At 43.5% G+C, this 20320-nt stretch overlaps 1 protein-coding gene across 1 annotated transcript in view; it reads right to left on the minus strand.

Annotated features, from left to right (window-relative positions):
* SLIT3 (slit guidance ligand 3) overlaps positions 1–4772 on the minus strand; it is a 598986-nt gene extending 594214 nt beyond the window's left edge. The window contains exon 1 of the mRNA XM_058545649.1: positions 4200–4772. Coding sequence (XP_058401632.1) covers positions 4200–4396 — 197 coding nt within the window. The 5' untranslated portion in view covers positions 4397–4772. The remainder of the gene's footprint in view (positions 1–4199) is intronic.
* Positions 4773–20320: the final 15548 nt, after the last annotated feature.

Here is a 20320-nt window from a genome sequence, read left to right on the forward strand (position 1 = left end):
TTCGCTTGTAAGAACTAAAGAAAGACTTGTATTTTTGAGACTCATCATTCATTTACTCAACACATACTTTTGAAAATCTACTAAGCACCAGGCACTACTCTAGGCACTGGGGAAAAGGACCCTGACAGTTCACCAGCGAACTGCAGACTATACACGGAAAAACATTTAGACTCTATTAGAATTCTACTTTCAGGAAAATGAGGCCCAGAGAGGTAAAGCAATCTGTTTAGAGTTGCACCGCACACTGGAGGCAGGTGTGCTCAGCTGTTCACGTCGAGCCCAGGAGACTCAGCCAGAGAGCACTGTGCTTCCCTGAAAGGCCACCTTATCATGGCCCAGATCAGCGCCATGATCCACCAGCTTGCCCCGGGTCCTCTGAGCTGGTCCTGAGGGCTGGGAGAACCAGGACACAGGGCTTGGCTGTTGAGCATCTTGGAAAGTCTCCCACTTGACCTCAGGACCTCTGTGGTCAAGTAAGAGAAAGCCTATGACATGGTGTCGGTTTTTATTGGACCCAACCACTGGCGAAGCTTGCCGTCATCTGGAGTGATGGAGAAAATTAAGTTACCACATTCTCACGTTTCAGCCCTTCGCCCGCTTTCCTTCGCAAACAGGAAATGTTTATTTAAATACAACAGTCTCCAGCATGTTCCAGAGCCAAGTGAAAAACCAAAGATGTCCACTCTTGCCCCACTCCGCTGTTCAGGCCACCACCTCACCGCGGGTGAGAAGCGGGCCTCTGCCTGCCTTTAGGCAGGACGGGGAGAGGGGCCCCGCGTGAGAGTTCATTTTCATCTGTCGCCTCTTTTTCCAGGCTGAGATTGTGGTTGGAGAAGAATTACATCTGTGGGCTCCTTTTGTACTCAGAGGGGTAAAGGCAACATCTATTTACTCAGTGCTCCACAGTGAATGTGTTGTCTCACGCAGCACCACTCACTTCCTCACCTCTTGTCCTCTCTCTCTGCTGCATGGATAATAAATTACACTGAATTCTCCTCTGTGTTTATTTAGCTTTCTTGTGGGTGTCACCTCCTCACTGAGGGAAAAAAAATTGTCAGTAGTTTATAAACGACAGAGAGTTTCCCTTTCTGTGTGATGTGCTGACATTATGGAGAAGACACTGGAACACAGACCCCCAGCTCTGATACCGGCTTAATTATGAACAATTTAACAGGCCCACTCCAGGCCTGAAGCAAAGTCCAAACAGTGACCACATTATCCCCATGTGGGTTTTCCTTAACGGAAAGGGGATGAGGTCTCAGAAGTCAAAAACACCCAGAGAAGCAACAACTACACACACACACACCCCTTCATAAAAGCCTCTTTGGGAGGTAGAGCAGCAGGAATGAAGAGGGAAAAATTGCTTCTTTGTTATAAAACATAACATAAACATTTGAGATCAGAAAACTGGATTTTAGAAAGGTCCGGAGCATCTGAACGCAGTGCTGACAAAACTTACGCCCCATGAAAAAAATAAGCCGTGGAAGTTGAAAAGGCTCACTAAAGGAAGCTTCCCTCCTCCATTCTTTGCTTACATTCTTTAAGTTGAATTGCTGGTTTTCTTCTGTATATGCACTGATTTTATATACAGTAACCGGAACGCAATAGAGGCTCAAGTAATGTTTGTTGAATGAATGAAGGGAGGAATGAATGAGAAGTTCCTTCCTAAAGAAATCCTGAGTATAGGTTAGAAATGCCAATATCCCCCCAAGAGTTTGCAGAATTGAAATGCTACATCTGAGTTCACTGAGAGGGTGAGGGGTGGTGAAGGACTCTTAGTGGGCTGCTCCTAACCCCTGCAGTCGTCCTGACCCAGCTTGCTTCTAAAGGCTGCCCCCTCTCCTGGGGAGGAAGGCAACTAGAATGGGGAGGCAGCCTGGGCAGCCGCACCACCCCACGCACCCCAGCCAAAGCAGCACCAGTGACCAAACCAAGGCAGATGAGACTCTGATATCCCAAAGGACTTCCTACTCTGCCAGTGCCTGCCAGCGACGATGAGTGCAGCAGGGAGCCCACGGGAATGCCCAGGCCTCCAGTCTCCACCCAGTTTCTTCCAAGGTGGAGCAGATGGGCAGCCCTAAGCTGCCTGGGGCTCCTGGGGGAGGTGGCCGAGTGGCACGCTGGCTGCGGTGCCGTGCCTGCAGGTTTTGAAGACTTCCTCCACAGTAGAAGGAAAGGGGCCCACTCTTCTTGGTTTCCCAAACACGCAACATGATTGTGAAGATGGGAGAGAAACAGTCCCAAGACCCTAAATAGGAGAGCTAATGTCAAAGCAAGCTGATGTTTGCAGGGTACACCCGAAGGAGCAGCAACAGCAGCCTATTCTAAGACCAGAACCCAGCCAGAACTTTCACAGGACTGTCTGCTTACAGGTCTTGGCCCAAACTGACCCTTGTTCCAAAGATGTCCAGCAAAGTGATAGGGGTATGGACTTAGGAGCCAGATATGCTCGAATTCAAACACTTAACTAGCTACATGACCTTGAGCAGATGACAAGACGGCTTAACTGTAAAGTGGAATAATATGTACTACCTATGTAACTAACAAGACTGTTGCAGAGATTCAGTGAGATAACACATGTGAACAAATCGAGACACGCTAAGCTTTCATTACACATTAGCCTCAGTTATTATTTCACTAACTCATGTGGCTGGCCCTGGTGTGAGGAGGGAGGCGAATTTAGTTTATGAGTTATAGGTATACGAAAACAAGTTTTTCACTAGTATGGTAAAATATAATGCCTGAATTAAGTTGTGGAAATCTGGATTCTGGCCCTTTTTTGCCATCAACTTGCTGTGTGACCTTGGGCAAGTCATTTTGCATTTCTGAGCCCCGTTTTCTATACGTGTTAACGCAAGTTCAGCTCTAACCTAGAATTGCATGGTTCAACCCCACACAATAACAATGCACTTGAAAAAAAAATGTTTTGAGCCAAAGGAAAGCTCCAGGAAAACGGAAGGCAGTTCTATTGAGTCTCCACCCAGGGACACATAAAGAGTAAGCAGGAGAGAAGTGGGGTGACAGGAGGTGATTATCAGGAATAACACACTCTAGGACAACTCATCTGAGACTCATGCCACTGGCTTCCAGAGTTAGAAGCTTGCAGTCAAGAAGGCAGAATGGAAGCCCCATGCACCTACCCCTCGGGCACGTGGGGAAGGGGGACAGAGGGAGAGCAAGACGCAGAGAAGTCTATCCCAGCAGAGTAAACCCTCACCCACTTCTGGGCTGTGTTCCCAGGCGGGTTCCAACCCCCTCCACCATTTCTCCCTCCTTCCCCACTCTCCAAGTGTGGGCTAGGAAAAGCCCACCCCGAAGTCCCAGTTTTGAATTTAGTCCGAGGATCAAAATGATAAATGTTTCCAAAACGTTGACATATGAAAAGTAAATATTTGGTTGCACAATTGGGGTTAAAACGAGGGTCAATCCACCCCACTCTCCAAGCCCTCTCCTCTGGCTGCCAAGCCCGGGATCCGAGGCTGAGTGCGGTTTGTAAGATTACAGCGCTCGGTCTCATTTAAAGGGCTGTCAGCATTTCCATCCTCCGGCCCGTTCGGGGAGGCTTTTATAACCGAGCCATAAAAAATTCACCCGGGCTGCAACTTGGCATCTCCGAGGTTGCGCTCCAAGCAGAGCGGGTTTTGCAAGCACCCTCTCTGGATTCCTTAGGTTCCTCAGAAGTTAGACCTTCACACACACTCTCAACTTTCCTCGCAAGGGCAGCCAGAGAGCGGCTGGCCCATTCTGATCCCCAGGACGTTCTCTGTCTCCTCGGGCCCTCTCTCCCGTCTCCGTGCCCTGACACTCCATCATACTTCAGCTTTCTCCTTCGCCCCCGTCTTTAATGAGCGCGGACCCCTTACCCTCACCCTAAGACCTCGCTGGCTGTAGTGTTCTCTCCTCTCCTCGCCTCCTGCCAGAGTTCTCCTTGGAAGCTGTCAGCGGGCCCTGAGTCTGGAGCCCTCGCCCCTGGAAAGGCACTGCTCTTCGCCTCTCGCAGGGGGCTTCAAGACCTCTCTCCCCAAAGCAGCCCAAAGCGACAGACCCCCAACTCAGAGAGTGGAGGACGCGATCCCGGAGAGGGTGAGAGCAGAGACTGCATTCAGCGCGGCCAAGGGGAAAGGAAGGATCTGGCGCCTGGGGCCCCCTCTGTGGGACCCAGGTGGGTGGCCCGGGTGGGGCGGGGCGGGGGTACTCACAGGCGCTCGGCGTTGCGGGGGATGCCCCGGGGAACAGTCCGGAGGCCCAGCCCGTGGCAGTCCACGCTGGCGGCGGAGCAGGTACACTTGGTGGGGCAGGCGGCGGCGGGGGGCCCGCTCAGGACGCTCGCCAGCGCCAAGGCCAGCGCCAGCCGGGCGCGCAGGGCGGCGCCGGCCCCTGTCCGCCTGGGGGCCATGGTGTGCAGGGGCCCGCGCCCGCAGGAGCCTGCCTCGGCGGGGCAAGGCGCGTGGAGCCCAGGGAGGCGCGCAAAGAGCACGGGCGGCCTGCGGAGCGGGCGGTGGAGTTGGCGCGGAGGAGGAGCGAGCTCGGCGCTCAGGGGCACGGGGCGCGGGCGGAGCGGGGCGCGCCGGGCGGCGGCGGCGGCAGCAGCTCCATCGGCGGGGCCGGCGCTGCCCCGCTGCGCATCGCTCGGAGTGCCCAGGTGCCGAGCGCCCCCTGGCCCTGCTGGCCCGCGGCCCGAGGCGCAGGCCGGGTTTGGGACCTGGGGCGAGCGCAGTGGGGCACGGCGCCCGGGGAGGTCCGGCTCGGGGCTGGGCTCGGGAGCGCGGCGGCGGCGGCTGGGTCACGGGGCGGCCGGGTGAGGTGGCCGGCGCTCGCTCTCTCCATTCACTGAACAGGGCAGACACCGGAGACGCGGGGCCCACCCCTCCCGCCCCCCCAAAAACGCCAGCTCCGCCTCTCATTGGCTGCGCCGCGCGTCATGTCGACTAAGTTGGGAACTTTGCTGGAGCGCCGGAGCGCTGGGAGGGAGGAGGCAGCAGAGGAGGGAGAGGGAAGGAACGGGCGCGGGAAAGGGGATCGGCCAGCAGGGCCCCACAATTGAGACTCATTCACTCTTAGGAGCCGAGGACTGATCAGGCTGGTGGCAATTTTTCTTTATTCTGGCACTGAGCCAGGCACTCTACTTATGTTCTTTCTTTCAATCCCAACCCCGTCCCGCAAAGGGGCATCTGAGTAACCCCATTTTATAGATTAAGAAAACCAAAGCTCATTGAAGTGAAGTGACTTGCCCGAGGTCACACAGCTAGTAGGGACCGCAAACCGCGGCACACTCATTCACCCACGTGTTACATCACAGCCCATCCGAACTGTGTCCCTGCCTCATCTACAAAGATCCTCAAAGATCCCACTTCATCTTGGCAAAGATGCACAACTTCTTCCTAAAGGGCCAGCGCCAGGCGGGCGCGCAGGGCGGCGCCGGCCCCTGTCCGCCCGGGGGCCATGGTGTGCAGGGGCCCGCGCCCGCAGGAGCCTGCCTCGGCGGGGCAAGGCGCGTGGAGCCCAGGGAGGCTAATACATATTAGTGTATACAGACACTAATACATATTAGTGTATACAGACACTAATATGCTCCACAGTCACCTGTGTCACAGAAGTGGTTGTCGTGTTGTTCAGGTCGCTGCTGGCAAACCCCACCCAGAGGCCTGTCCTGCTTTGCCCAAACTCCATGCCTGCTGTGCTGCTAAAAGTAGTGATGGCAGGGACTTGGACCCCTGGGTTGACAATGCTGTGTTCATAGTCTTTAGCTTCCATTTCCTGACTGGGTGACTCTGGGCCAATCATGTCACCTTTGAGCCTTGGCTTCCTCAAAGCAATGGGGCCACAGCCCTGTCTGGGCCCACCTCACTGGGTTGTTGGGAGCATCAAAGAAGAAAAAGTATTTTTTCAAAGTAGTCATTCACATGCAATACATCCCTTCTGCCCCCAGCGCCTTCGTTCTTCCAGTGCCTGCTCTGAACTGGCCAGGTCTGAGCTTTTCCAGATGCCGGTGGGGAGGGGCGTGTGTGTTAGAGGCTCCATAAACACTTGTAGGAATGATTTTGTTTGTTTGTTTGGAGGGAGAGGGCAGGAACTGGAGGAAGTATTGGCCAGACTTCCTTGAGGTCTGTTCACACTGGAAAAGTCTGAATGAGCCCTGCACATACACACAGTCACACACACACATTTATGCCTACACATACACTCATGCCTACACATACACACAGTCTTACATACTTGTGCACACACATGCTTACACACACTTAGGCTCACACACCCATATACACACTCATACTCAATCACATACACACATGCACATGCCTGTTCACACTCACACACACACACTCACACACACCATGATGATAACTATGCTCCTGAGAGCTCTTCCCTTTTCATTCATGTAAGTGCTATTCTGAGTCCTTCTACCTCATTTTCCTTCAAGGAAATTTCAACTTCTTGAGCACATCCTGTGATTATATAGTAGAGGTGTAGATTTTATTTTATTGTACTTAGCAGATTTTCAAAGTCTTAGCCCTAGGCACCCAATTGTATGGACGTGTACACACACACACGTGCACACTCTTCAGCCCCCCCATCGTTCATAAACACATTAGATGCAACTGACTGCTGTTCTTGGGAGCAGCTTTCTGTACAGATGTTGTTGCCACCGCCCCCTGGTGGCCGTAGAAGGTCTATGCTCTAGCCCTTAGGGTGACTTCAGCATTTAAGAACTCCAAACATCCTTTCCTCTGAAGCTTTCCTCCAAACCTTGAACCAATTTAGTACCAGGACTGAGGCAGATGAGAGAACTGGGCAAAGGCCCAAGGGCACACAAGCGTCTCAGACTGTCTGGAGCAGAAAAGACTAGAGTTTTCTTTGTTTTCCCAAGTGCACACTAGAGCATGTTTTGCAATCTCTTCAGGCTGGGCCTGAGTCTGTGCTCTGAGCACAGTGAGTGTGTGAGTGTGTGTGGGTGTCTCTGTGTGTGTGTCTGTGTGTCTGTGTTTTCCATTTAAGTTTCTGGAGGGTTTCATGAGCCTGACTAGATCCTTCAGTGACTTCAAGTGTGCTTTTCCCTGGGAGAACCACCTTAGAACAAAGCCCAGGAGCCAATCATCCCCGAGGAAGGGGCAAGTAGAAGAACCAAGAGGTGCACAGGACACTGGCTGCACGGAATCGTGGAGTGTTTGGGCTGGAACAACCTTAGAAAGCACCAAATCCAGCATTTGTGCAAGTGCCTTCTGACAACTGCTAGTTCTACATGGGGGGATGTTTCCTTGGGCAAAAATAGAGTAAGAAATGCTGCTCACTTTCACCTGTCTTGGTGATTGCATCACAGATGAGCATATTTAAGACCCTGAGAAGTCCTGCAATAAGGAAACTGGTCTAAGGTTTGTTTAACCCAGTTTCCCAGTATATCTGATCCTTTTTCATGTACACTTAAAGTTCTTCTGGAATTCTTGGAGAACCCTCTGTGTAATTCAACCCTGTATTTAATAACATGGGAACTGAGTCTCAGAAAGAGGAGAGCACTTGTACAAGGTCACCTAGCTAATTTGTGAGAGAGCCAGAGCCAGGGCCAAGTGCTCCCAGTGCCTAGAATGGGGCTCTGTCCACTGCCCCGTTCGCTGATTCTGAGGCATTTGCAGAATGTGTCAGCCTCCCGAGGGAAGAATTACTCTCCCCGGAGAAGTCTTGGTAAGTCTTTAGGAGGTCAGGCTGTTGGATAGGACTTTTTATGTCTGAGTGCCAGAGATGGTATTTACACTCTGTGGTGTGATTTTCAGAATTCCACACAAATCTCCCAGGATTTTTGGATTTTTTCCAAACTTTTTGATTTTCCCTTTACTTTTCCATAGGCTTCTCAAAAGCAAACTATCCACCCATTCCCCCAAGAAACTTCTTCTCAAACTTTCTCCTCCACCTGTTTTCTATCTCTCAGTGTAAGGCACCACCATGCACACGGGCACTGTCATCAGTTGAGGTTTTCTGGTTGCAGCAACAGAAAAATAACTAACCAACTGAAGTCAAAAATGACTTTTTAAGAAGGCCTTTGGGTAGTGTACAGAATTTAAGGAAAAAAACTGAAGAAGGAGGCTTCAAAAAAGGTAGGAAAAGAGGCAGAATCTAGGTGCCAAACCTACAATTTCCAAATCTCCACGGGGGAAGACTGATTGTCCTGCTTAGGTCACATGCTCACCCTCTTGGCCAGAGAAGACAAGAACCTATGGGTGATGGTTCCATGGAAACCACATTCAGCTGAGCAGGTAGGAGCAGTGCTCTCAAAGGAAAACTGGGGAGCTGTGAGCTGAAAAAGTAGGGGGATGATGAGAAGGCAAAACAGCACCAAAGCATCTGCCCTCTGTCTCACACCACAGCTGTTCTGTTCCTGAGCCTTGTTAATTCTTCCCCATGATTATCTCTTGAATCTGCCCCCTCTTCATCTTTGGTCCTCCTGCCATTGTTCAGATCCCGGTTTCATGCATGGCCTTTTCTCACATTAGCCCCCACATCAATTCTATAACTTTGTTTGTTTTGCTCCATCAATCGATCCTTTGCTCTGATCATTAAGGAATCTTTCTAAAATGCAGCCCTGAAAATGCAATGCTGAACTTTGAAGTAGATTTCTGCCTCTACCACCTCATCTGCTACCACTCGCCCACACCCAATCAACGTGCCTCCTGGAACATCCTTGCCTTCTCTTTCCTGTCTGGCTAGCCCAGGGTCAGTTTAGCTGTCAATTCCTCCAGAAACTTTGCTGCTCCAGACTATTAAATTCTTGAGGGCAGTGACCATATATAATCCATTTACTCCAACATTTTATTATAAAAATTTTCAAGCACACAGAGATGTCTAATCAACTTTTGCATGCTTGATGCCTAGAGGTACAAGTAAATCTGTGATGATTGATGAATGAATAAATGAATGAATATGTGAATGAATGATCTGCCCAATCAGCTAGCTTATTCGACATTCTCTTGTTGTAGTTGTCCTTATTTTGATCAGTGTTACTTGATCTTTTGGGGAGGAGGGAGGTTACATTCTTCCAGAATCTCTGGGAGAGTTTTTTGCAGACTATACACATTCTCTCCCATTCTGATGTGTTCGCTCCCACCCCATTGAAACTTAGCATTTATGCTGGTCATTCTCCAATGGATTGTCCAGATCACTGTCTGCCCACTGTCACCCTGTTCTGTTCCCAAGGAAGCTGACCTCTGCAGACTGTATCAGCCCTTGGGTCTGGCCATGTGGGGAATTAGCAGAATATCAGAGAGCTGGAGGAGAGAGGCCAGGACGTCCTCCACAAGGACTTTAGTTCGACAGTGGCTGCCTTCCTCTACTGAAGGTCATAGTTCATGTCCTCCAGCCCTGTCCTCTGCTTCCAGTCCCATCCCCTTGCCTCTTTAGAGGGTAGGGGTAGGAACAGCTTCCCACTGATGCTAAACTTTGGGCAGTCTCCATCCCTTGTTGATTCCTTAACCCTGACTCACTTTCCTAAATAGTCCCTTTATTAAACTTCCTTCAGTTACTCCTTCAAGTTGTGTCATCTGTTTCCTATCGGGGACCCTGAAATTGACAACTACCTCCCTGAGCCACCGGGGCAGATCTCAGGAGTGGGTGACCAGGGAGGGGAGGGAGGGACAATGAAAACTCCAGTTTGAGATTAAGGCTGTGATCCCTATTAAATGCTCCTCGGAGAGAGAACAAATCAGGTATGTGAATTTTAGGTTGTTTCTGGAGAGCAGGGTTAAGAGAAGGTACCATCAGTCAGATCTGAAAGACCATTTTTTCACTGTGAATGCTTCTTTTTCTCTCCTCTGAGAAAGAAAGAACAATAAAAGCTTACTGCCAGTTAATCTATTGAGCTTCCCCATGGGGCAGGACCTACTCTGACTAGATAAGTGTTTGATGAATGAATACCTAATTTTAACATAAATAACCTATCATGGAGAAGAAGATAGAGGAACAGAAGCTTCCAAAATCCAGATTCACCTGTAGTGGACAACTATTACTTGGTCTTTCACTCCAACCACATGATTGGGGTTCAGGACTTTCTTGTACTTATATGATCTCATCTCCCTCAAGACTGATTTTTTAGGGGTTTGGCACATGACTGAAATGGGCAAATCAGAGTCTTCCCTGGCACTTTTCCAACTGGAATTGGAGAAATAGATCCAGTTCCTCTGTGGTTGTAAAGCTGGATGTGTGAGAAACAGGAGTGAGTAGCCATGTTTTCAGCTGTGTAGCGCAAGCTGGTATAATAGAATGGATTTGACCCATTTTCCAGAAGTGTAAGTGGCCTCTAGCTTAATCTATCAATCAGACAGCCATTTATTGAGCTTCATATATGCCCAGGAGAAAGCACAGCCCACAACTGCCAACAATTCACTTAGGAAGACAAAGTTAAGATATATGAAAGAAGAGAAAAGATATGGTATATAATTAAATGCTAATTGATGTACGTCAGATAGTAAGTACTACAAAAATTCGAAAGAGGGAGAAATCACTTTAAGCTGGACTGGAAGGGCTGAGGAATACTGATTGGCCTTTGAAGGATGCATAGATTATATGAGATCAATGGGACGGAAAAGGGTCTTTGCATTGAGAGAAGCAAAGGCAAGGAGGCAGGAATAGAATGGTTTATGGGTGTGGGAAGAGGGCTTTGGGAATGTGAAATATAAGAGAGTTTGGGGACAGATTTCTATTGGTTTGATAAAAAAATTGAGAAAAAGCACTTCAGTTCCTGATTTGCCCTTGGAGATGGCTTGGCTACCTTGTTTGGAAGTTGGAGGGCTCTGTGCAGAGGCAATGGCTCTGACCTTGAGAGATGATACAGATTGGAATCCCCAGAAAGAAACCTGAAATATGCCCCAGATCAGCTTTGCCCTGGTCTGAGAGGAGGCCAGATGATCTGGGGAGCTCTTGTTTCCCTAAACTGGTGCATTGAGATGGTGAGTCAGCCAGATGTGGGGTCAGCCAGAGTGCTGACCTGAGAGGCCTGGAAGGCAGATGAGTGCAATCACGGGCCTCTCCAAACTATGCAATGAAGATTTGTCTCATATTTGAGCAAAGCAAGAACTGTCACTGGGGAAATGGCTCTCCAATTTGAGGAGTATTAATCACCTAATTAACCAGAACACCTGCTCATAAAACTCATCCCACCCAGGGAACAAAATTAAACAAAGCATGAGGATGTGCCACACAGACTTGGCGGTGGCATCTGCATCCTTGGGTGGCATCCTTGGGCACTGGGGCTCACAAAACTCTCCAGCCAGCTGTTGGGCTTGACAGAAACTTCAGAATACCAGACTTTTTAAGCAAGCAGTGATTAGTGCAAACTCAGAGAAACTCCTCTTGCTACTTACTTGGAATCATGGATGCCCCTGATGTGCTGTACACTGTTCTGAATGTTTTGTATACATTAACTCTCTAATCTTCACAGCAACCAAATGAAGTCCCCTCTTGTGGCAGAGGCTGGCTCCATGCTCACAGATCAAGTTTCTTCTTCCTGCACACACAGGAAGACTACATTTCCCAGCCTCCCTTGCAGTTATCTTGGGACCATGTGCCTCATTCTGACCAATGGAACATGTGCAAAAGTGATGCATACCACTTCTAGATTTGGTCTTTGAAACCTCTTACATAATCAGGCAAGCCTTTCCTCTTTGCCTGCTAGCTGGATAAATAGAGGGAATCCAATGAAGGATCCCAGAGTGTCCTGAGAGGGTGGTGGAGCCATAGAAAGGAAGACACTGAAATCTCTGAATTACCGCATAGAAGCCAGTAGCCAAACACTCAAACAGTCTGTAACATGAGGAAAACCTAAACCCCCTACAGAGATTTGGGGGTTGTTTATTACAGCCATTAGCATTAATTACCCAGGCTGATATACCAGTGCAATCTTGGGAATTATGTTCTCCCAAACAGGACCAATCTTAGGGAAAGCTACTACCTATGTGGTATGACTTCAGAAATAACAGGAAAGTCCTCCCATCCTAAAATAATACATCCTCCTATTGATGTTAATTGATGAAATGCTTTTAAATAGTAAGTCTCATTATCTGCCCTTTATTTCTTATTTATTCATTCAACATATATTTACTGAGTACTTTCTAGGTGTAGGTAATGTTATACATGTTATAGTGAAGACAAAGTAAACATGATTGCTACTCTCATGGAGCCTTGTATGGGCAACAGATGTAAAACAATCAATTAAACAAGAAAGGAAAAGAGAATTAATAGGGTGATATGATAAAGACTAACTGAGGTTAGCAAAGCTTTAAAAAAGTGGTTAGGGAAGGAGACTCAAAGGACAAGAAGAATCTAACTATGACAGAATAAGGTATGGAGTGGGGTAGGTCACTATTCCAAGAGACAAAACAGCACGTGCAAAGGCCTTAGAGCATGACTTGGCTAGTTGGAGGAACATAGAGAAGGGCACTGTGACTAGATCCTAGTGCATGAGGGACACCTGTTCTGGGAAGGTCATTACTTCTTCACTATTGTATTGACCCCAGTCTGTGTGAAGCACGATAATGAGTGATACTCCCTCTATCATTTGTGTGTATGAAGAGAAGCCTAAACTTTTGGATTCATCTGACCTGACATAGAGTCTATGGCAGTTCCAGGGGTATTTGTATACAGAGAGCTGATAGGCAAACTAATTAAGGGATTTGTATTAAAGTTATCTTGTTTAGGCAGCATCACATTTTCCCACAGCTTTTAACTTTTTCAGTGTGGCTAGAGGGTAAGAGGTGAAGTTAATGAAGACCACCAGGGTAGGAGATTAAATCCCCTCTAACAAACACTTGGAGCCACCACCTCATTGAAAGAATACTCATCCTGTGTAACACATATGCATTTCTGTAAAATATTTTATTGTACAGATTTCTGTTTTCCCAAGTATGGCTAATGGCATAATCATCTGCCCATGTGGCTGGGCCAAAAACCTAAACATCATCTTTAACATTTTCCTTTTTTTCCTCTTAACCCACCCCATCCATCAGCTTGCCAAGATCTCTTGACTCCTTGCCTTAAAACTTTGTGAGATCCTACCCCCAATATTCCATCTCCTTGGACTTTGTTCAGGCCTCAATGGCCTCTCACCCTGACCCTTTAACTGGCTTACCTGCTCAACTCCTACAGTCACATTCCAGAGCCTTAGAGGCATTTCCATTACTTACAGAATAAAGTGTAAACTATGTACATGGTAAAGAAGGGTCTTGTCGACTATGTCCCTGCCTTTATCTCTTGCTTCATTTCTTCTCAAATGCCCATTCCCACCTTAGGCTGAGCCATGGAGAATTAAAGTTTCCTGAAAGTGTTGAGGTGTTTGCCATCTGTCAATTTATCTCATGCTCTTCCCTCTTTCTGCAATGCCCTTGCCCACCTCTTCCCTCTGGTGAAATTGTCCTGGTCCTTCACCATACAGCTCAAGCATCACCACCTCTGTGAAGCATTTAAACCTCTATTGTTGAATCCCTTACACTAATGTTATTATCTCTTCACACATCTCCCTCCTTCTCCCACTAGATTGTTAGACCTTTGAGCAAGGGAAATCCTTGAGAGCGCCATCTATCCTCACTGTGTCCATTTCCTCTCTTATTCTTTCTTCAACCCACTCCTTGCGCAATTTCTCCCCAACACTGAAAATGTTCTTTTCAATGACCCTCCCATTTTTCTAGTTACTTAAGCTAAAATTTTTGGAGTCATCCTTCATTTCTCCCTTCCTTTCATACTCAACATCCAACCAATCAATAAATCCTATTTATTTTTTCTTCAAGTCCAGAATTCAACCATTTTGTTTCATGTCTACCATTACCACAAATGACTGTCACTTCTGGCCTGGATTATAGTAATAGCCTCCAAACTTCTTGCCTCTATCATTCCCCACCTTCTATAGTCAAATGTTAACCCAGCAGCCCCATTCTGTTAAAATATACATAAGATCATGCCATTTTTCTCATCTAAAGCTTCCGATAGAGACTTCTGCTTCTAGCTATGAGGTGGAGTAACAGGAACTGGAATTACTTTCACACCTTAAACACGTACAAAACTGGACATAGTGTATGAAAAAGATGGTTTTCAAACATTGGAAAATAGGAAGTGCATGACTGTGTTCTCTGAAATGAGAAACAAATGAGGTGAGTTGTACAATTCTGCCATCTTACTGCCTAGAGATGATTTCCAGGCTGCAGTACAGGGAGGAGAACTCAGCATTCTCTCTAGTTGAGGAAACAGAGATTGGAGAAGCCAATGTGTCTGGAGTTGTAAGACTGCATACCTGAGAGGTGGGAGCTGAACAGAAAAGCGTTCCAGGTTCCCGGAGCCTTCAGAGAGGTTCCTTTGAGTCTCTGGCTGAGTATTTGTGAGAGAAAACTACATGAGGCTGGGGAAAGAACCACCAGAGAGCAGTAGCCTGAATAATTCCCAGAGTTCACACAAGACTGGGAATATTTAGTGTTTTACCACTAACATTTCACCAGCCACGGTGAAAGGCCCTCATAAACATAGGACATTGGCTAGAAACCTCAGAAGAGTATTGCCTTTCTAGTGGAGCTAAAGACACCTTGGACTCACTCTAAGAAAAGCTTAAAAACAAATCTCAAAAGGATTCAGCTGATTCCATGAAACTTAACTGTGAGATAGAACAAAGTCCCACGCTCTTTAAAGAAATACAACATGAGCACCCAACAATGTAAATTTACAACGACTGCCATCCAATCAAAAGTCACCAGGAATACAAAGAAGGCTGAAGATGTGATTTATACAAAGGAAAAAATAAAATCAATAGAAACAGACCCAGAAATGGTAGAGATGATATAATGAACAGACAAGGATGTTAAAACAGCTATTATAAATATACTTCATATATTTAGGAGGTGTGAAAAAAATGGAAGATATAAAAAGTACTAAACAGAGCTCCTAAAGATGTAAAATACAATATTTAAAATGAAAATGCACAGGGTGGGATTAACAGCAGATAAAATCCAGCAAAGGTCTTGTATCCAGGATTTATTAAAAAACAACAAAAAAAAGAAACTGTTACAACTCCATAATTAAAAGACAAACAACCAAATTAAAAATAAGCAAAAGACTTTAAGAGACACTTCATCAAAGAAGATACACGAAGAGATACAAATAACAAGTGAACGCATGCACAGATGCTGCAAGTCATTAGTCATTAAGGCAATGCAAATTAAAATCATGAAATACCACTGCACAGCCACTAGAATGGCCAATATCAAAAAAGCTGAAATTACTAAACTTAAAAGAGGATATGGAGAAACTGGAACCCCCATTCATTACTAGTAAGAATAAAAATGGTACAGCCACTTTGGAAAACAGTTTGGCAATTTCTCAAAAGTTAAACATATACCTATCATATGACCCAATAATTTCACTCCTAAATGCCTACCAAAGAAAAAGGAAAACATATGTCTACACAAAGACTCCTATAGCGATATTACTCATAACAGCCCCAAATTGGAAACCATCCATATATCTATCAACTGATGACTGGATAAAAAACTAAGAATGATATATCCAGACAATGGAATACTACTCACCAATCCAAAGGAACAAACTCATGATACATGCAATGATGTAGATGAAACTCAAAAACATAGTGTTAAGTGTAAGAAGCCAGACACAAAGACAAAACTACATATTGTACTATTCCATTTATATTAAATATAGGGAAAAGAAAAAGTATAGATACGGAAAGTAGGTCAGTATTTTCCTGAGGCTGGGAGTGGGGTGGGATGAGCAGTGAGAATTGACTACTAACAGGTATAAGGGAACTTTTTTGGGGTAATGGAAATGTTCTATGATTGGATTGTGGTGAGAGTTACACAACTATATAAATTTACTAGAACTCATCAAACTGGACCTAAAATGGTTGATTTTTATTGTACGTAAAATTATGCCTCAATAAAGCTGCTTAAAGTAAAATAATAACAATGTACCAAGAGGTTTATAACGTATGTAGAAATAAAGCATGTGAAAATAATAACACAAAGGACAGGAGGAAGGTAATGGAAGTACACTGTTATAAGTTTATTACACTATAGGTAAAGTGGTATCATATTATTTGAAGGTGGACTATGGTAAATTAAAAATATATGTTGTAAACCCTAGGGAAACCAATAAAAATTAAAAAGACATTTAGCTAAAAGTGTAGGGGAAATAGAATGAAATCATAAAAAATTCTCACTATATCTAAAATAAGGTAAGAAAAGAGGAAAAAAGAGAAGAAAGGACAGGACAAATAGAAAACAAATAGCAAGATGGTAGATTTAAACCCATATAGCAATAGTTACATTACATAGAAATGGTCTAAACAATTCAATTTAAAGCCAGAGATTAGTCAGATTGGATTAAAAAAAAATAAGACCTAATTGGATGATATCTATAGGAAATCCACTTTAAATATAAGGACATAAAGAGGTTAAAAGTAAAAGAATGGAAAAGAATACAGCATGAAAACACTAGTCAAAGAAAGCTAGAGTGGCTATATTAATATTAGACAAAGTAGATTTTAATATAAACATTATTTCCCTGGATAAAGAGGGGATATTTCATAATGATGAAGGGGTCAGTTCACCAAGAGGACATAACAATCCTAAATGTGGATGCACCAAATAAGAGAGCCTCAAAATACATGAAAACAGAACTTAGTCGAACAAAAAGAAGAAATAAACCAATCCACAGTTATAGTTGGAGGTATCAACACTTCTACCCCAGTAACTTCTAGAACAGTAGACAAGAAATCACTAAGGATATACATAAGAGACTTGAAAAACACTAGCAATCAAATAAGCCTGACTGACATTTAGAGAACTCTCTACCCAACAACAGCAGAATACACATTATTTTCAAGTTCACTTGGAACATTGGCCAAGATAAACCATAGTCTGGACCATAAAGCAAGGTTCAATAATTTAAAAAAAATTGAAATTATATAAAAATATTCTCTGACCATAATGGAATTAAACTAGAAATCAAAGACACAAAAGTGTGTGGAAAATCATCAAAAACTTTGAAAATTAAACACCACTCATCTGAGTAAACCATGGTCAAAGAAGAAATCGCAAAAGAAATTAGAAAATATTTTGAATTGAATGAATATGAAAATACAACATATGAACATTTGTGGAATGAAGCTAAAGCAGTGTTTAGAGGAAACATTTTCACATTAAATGCTTATATTAGAAAAGAAGGAAGGTTAAAAATCAATAACCTAATCATCCATCTTAAGAAATAAGATAAAGAAGAGCATGTCAGACCCGAAGTAAACAGAAGGAACAAAATAATAAAGAGCAGAAATCACTAAAATTGAAACAGGGATGCAATGGAGAAAAGCAATGAAATCAAAATTGGTTCTTTGAAAAGATAAATAAAATTGGAAAACTCTAGCCAGAATACTTGTGGAAAAAAAAGAGAAGAGACATAAATGATCAATATCAGGAATGAAGTAGGGGACATCTCTACAGAGCCAACTAACATTAAAAGAATAATAATATAACATTATGAAAAGCTTTATGCCAAACATTTGATAACTTAGATGGAATGGACAAATTCCTTGGAAGACGCAAACTACAAAAGCCCGCTCAAGAAGAAATAGATAACCTAACTAGCCCTACATCTATTAAATAATTGAATTCATAGTTTAAAAACTTTCCCATAAGGAGAATCCAGTTTAGATGATTTCCCTGACAAATATGACCGATTTTCCACAAACTCTTCCAGAAAATAGAAAAGGAGAGAACACTTCCCAACTCTTTAATGAGGTCAGAATTACCCTGATACCAAAACCAGACAAAGACATTATAAAAAATAAAAATTACATACCAATGTCCTTCATAAAAATAAAAAATCTTTAACAAAATGTTAGAAAATGGAATTTAGTAATAAACAAAAGGATAATACATCATGACCAAGTGGAGTTTATCCAAGGTATGAAAAGTTGATTCAACACTTGAAAATTAATCAATGTCATTTACTACATTAACAGAGTATATCATCATCTAGATAAATGCAGAAAAAGCATCTGACAAAATTTGACATCTATTCACGATAAAAATTCTCAGAAAAACAGGAAAAAAAGGAAACATCTTCAACTTGATAAAGAACATTAACAAAAACTCTACAGTTAATATATGATGAAAGAATGAATACTTTCCTCCTAAAATCGGGAACAAGGCAAGGATGTCTGATCTCACCACGCATTTTTAACACCATACTGGAAGTCCTGGCCAATGTAGTAATATGAGAAAAAGTAGAAAGGCATGCAGGTTTGAAAGGAAGGTACAAACTTCTATTTACAGACAACATGATTACCTACATAGGAAAACCCAAAGAATTTACTACTAAGTGAGTTTAAAAGGTTGCAAGATATATGGTCAATACATGAAAATCAATTGCTTTCTTAGATAGTGGCGATGAATAACTGGAAATTGAAATTAGAAAATGGTACCATTTACAATAGCATTAAAAAAACATGAAATACTTAGAGGCAAAACTAAATACGTATGAGATTTAAATGCTAAAAATGACAAAATGTTGATGACAGAAACCAAGATGACCTTTTAAATGGATAGATATTACTGTACTCATGGATTGGAAAATTCACTATTGTTAAGATGTCAGTTCTCAAATTGATCTATACATTCAGTGCAATCTCAATCAAAATCCCAGCATGAATTTTTTTTTGTGGAAATTGATAGGGTAATTTTAAAATTTATATAGAAACCAAAGGAACTAAAACAGTTAAATAAAGCGCAAACCATAACAGAAAAAATTGATAAGCTGAACTTAACCAAACTTAAAAACATCTGTCCTTTGAAAGATATTGTTAAAAAAATTAAAAAGTAAGTGACATATATCTGATAATGTGTTTGTGTCCAGAATATATAAACAAGTCTCAAAATTCAATAAGACAAACAACCCAATAAAAAAATGGGTAAAAGCCTGAATAGACACTTTACCAAAGAAGACATACAGATGGCAAATAAAAGTATGAAAAGAAACTAAACATCATTCGTCATTAGGGAAATGCAAATTAAAATCACAATGAGATAGCACTATGCACTCATTAGAATGGCTAAAATTAAAAACTGCTATTGAGGATGCAGAGCAACTGGAAGCCTCATACACATTATGATGGTAACACAAAGTGGTAAAGTCTTGGGCAGTTTCTAGTCAAGTTATGCATTCACTTACTATGTGATCCAGAAACCCCACTCCTAGTATTTTAACCAAGAAAAGTGAAAACCTATGTCTACAAAAGACCTATATACAAATGTTTGTGGAAGCTTTATTTATACATCTCAAATGTTTATCAAATGGTGAGAGGATAAGCAATTTGTGGTACATTGATATAATAGAATACACCTTAGCAATAAAAAAATAAAGCACCGATACAGGCAACAAAATGGATGAATCTCAACAGAAGATACTACGCTAGTGAAAGAAGGCACATAACTCACATACTCATGATTACATTTATATGACATTTTGAAAAGGCAAAAAAGCAGATCAGAAATCACATCATTGATTGCTAGGGACTGCAGGTGAGGGATGATAATCGACTTCAAAAAGACACAAGGAAACTTTTTGCAGTGATGGAAATGTTCTATATCTTAGTTATGGTTTTGGTTACATGATTATATACATTTGTCAAAATTCATCACACTACATTCATGAAAAAATTTTATTGTCTATAAATATCTCAACAAACCTGACTCCCCAAAATTTCACGTAACCTAAGTTTCTTTATCTATAAAATTGTAGCCACTGTTATTTTTTTCTTAAAAATGATCCTTTTCCACAGAAATATTGCTCTGGCCCTGATTCCTAAGTCATTGCTTTGATTATCATTTGCCATTTTGTGTCACTGATAAAGATAAAATACATTTATGACAAGCATCCATTATTATGCTCCATATGTACTGGTATCTTGCACAACACTTAAATGAGTATGACATTTAATAAAAAAGGAAGAAAGAGTCAATCTTTTCAGGGTCCAAGCAGACACTCCAGACTCGAGATTGTGGTGAAAGCACCTTGCTTTTCAAATTTACACGCTGCTCTCTGTTCTTAGTTTGCAGTGGAATGTTGACTGGGTTGAAGGAAGAATTCTCAAAGATGTTTCTATTTATTTCTCATGCCCTAGGAGGCATCAGGGTTCTGACATTTAGCAGTGTGGCTTGTAAATGCATTTTCATAGCTGACATGATTACGCTCAAAGCAATTGAATCCATTTTGTGTTTTTTCCCTTCCATTTCCCCTGGAAGTGGGGTTACTCCCTCACTTGGCCTCAGAACTCAGCCTGTATTTA

The sequence above is a fragment of the Diceros bicornis genome, chromosome 1 (genome assembly GCF_020826845.1).
Source record: "Diceros bicornis minor isolate mBicDic1 chromosome 1, mDicBic1.mat.cur, whole genome shotgun sequence".
In the NCBI taxonomy this organism is placed as follows: domain Eukaryota; kingdom Metazoa; phylum Chordata; class Mammalia; order Perissodactyla; family Rhinocerotidae; genus Diceros; species Diceros bicornis.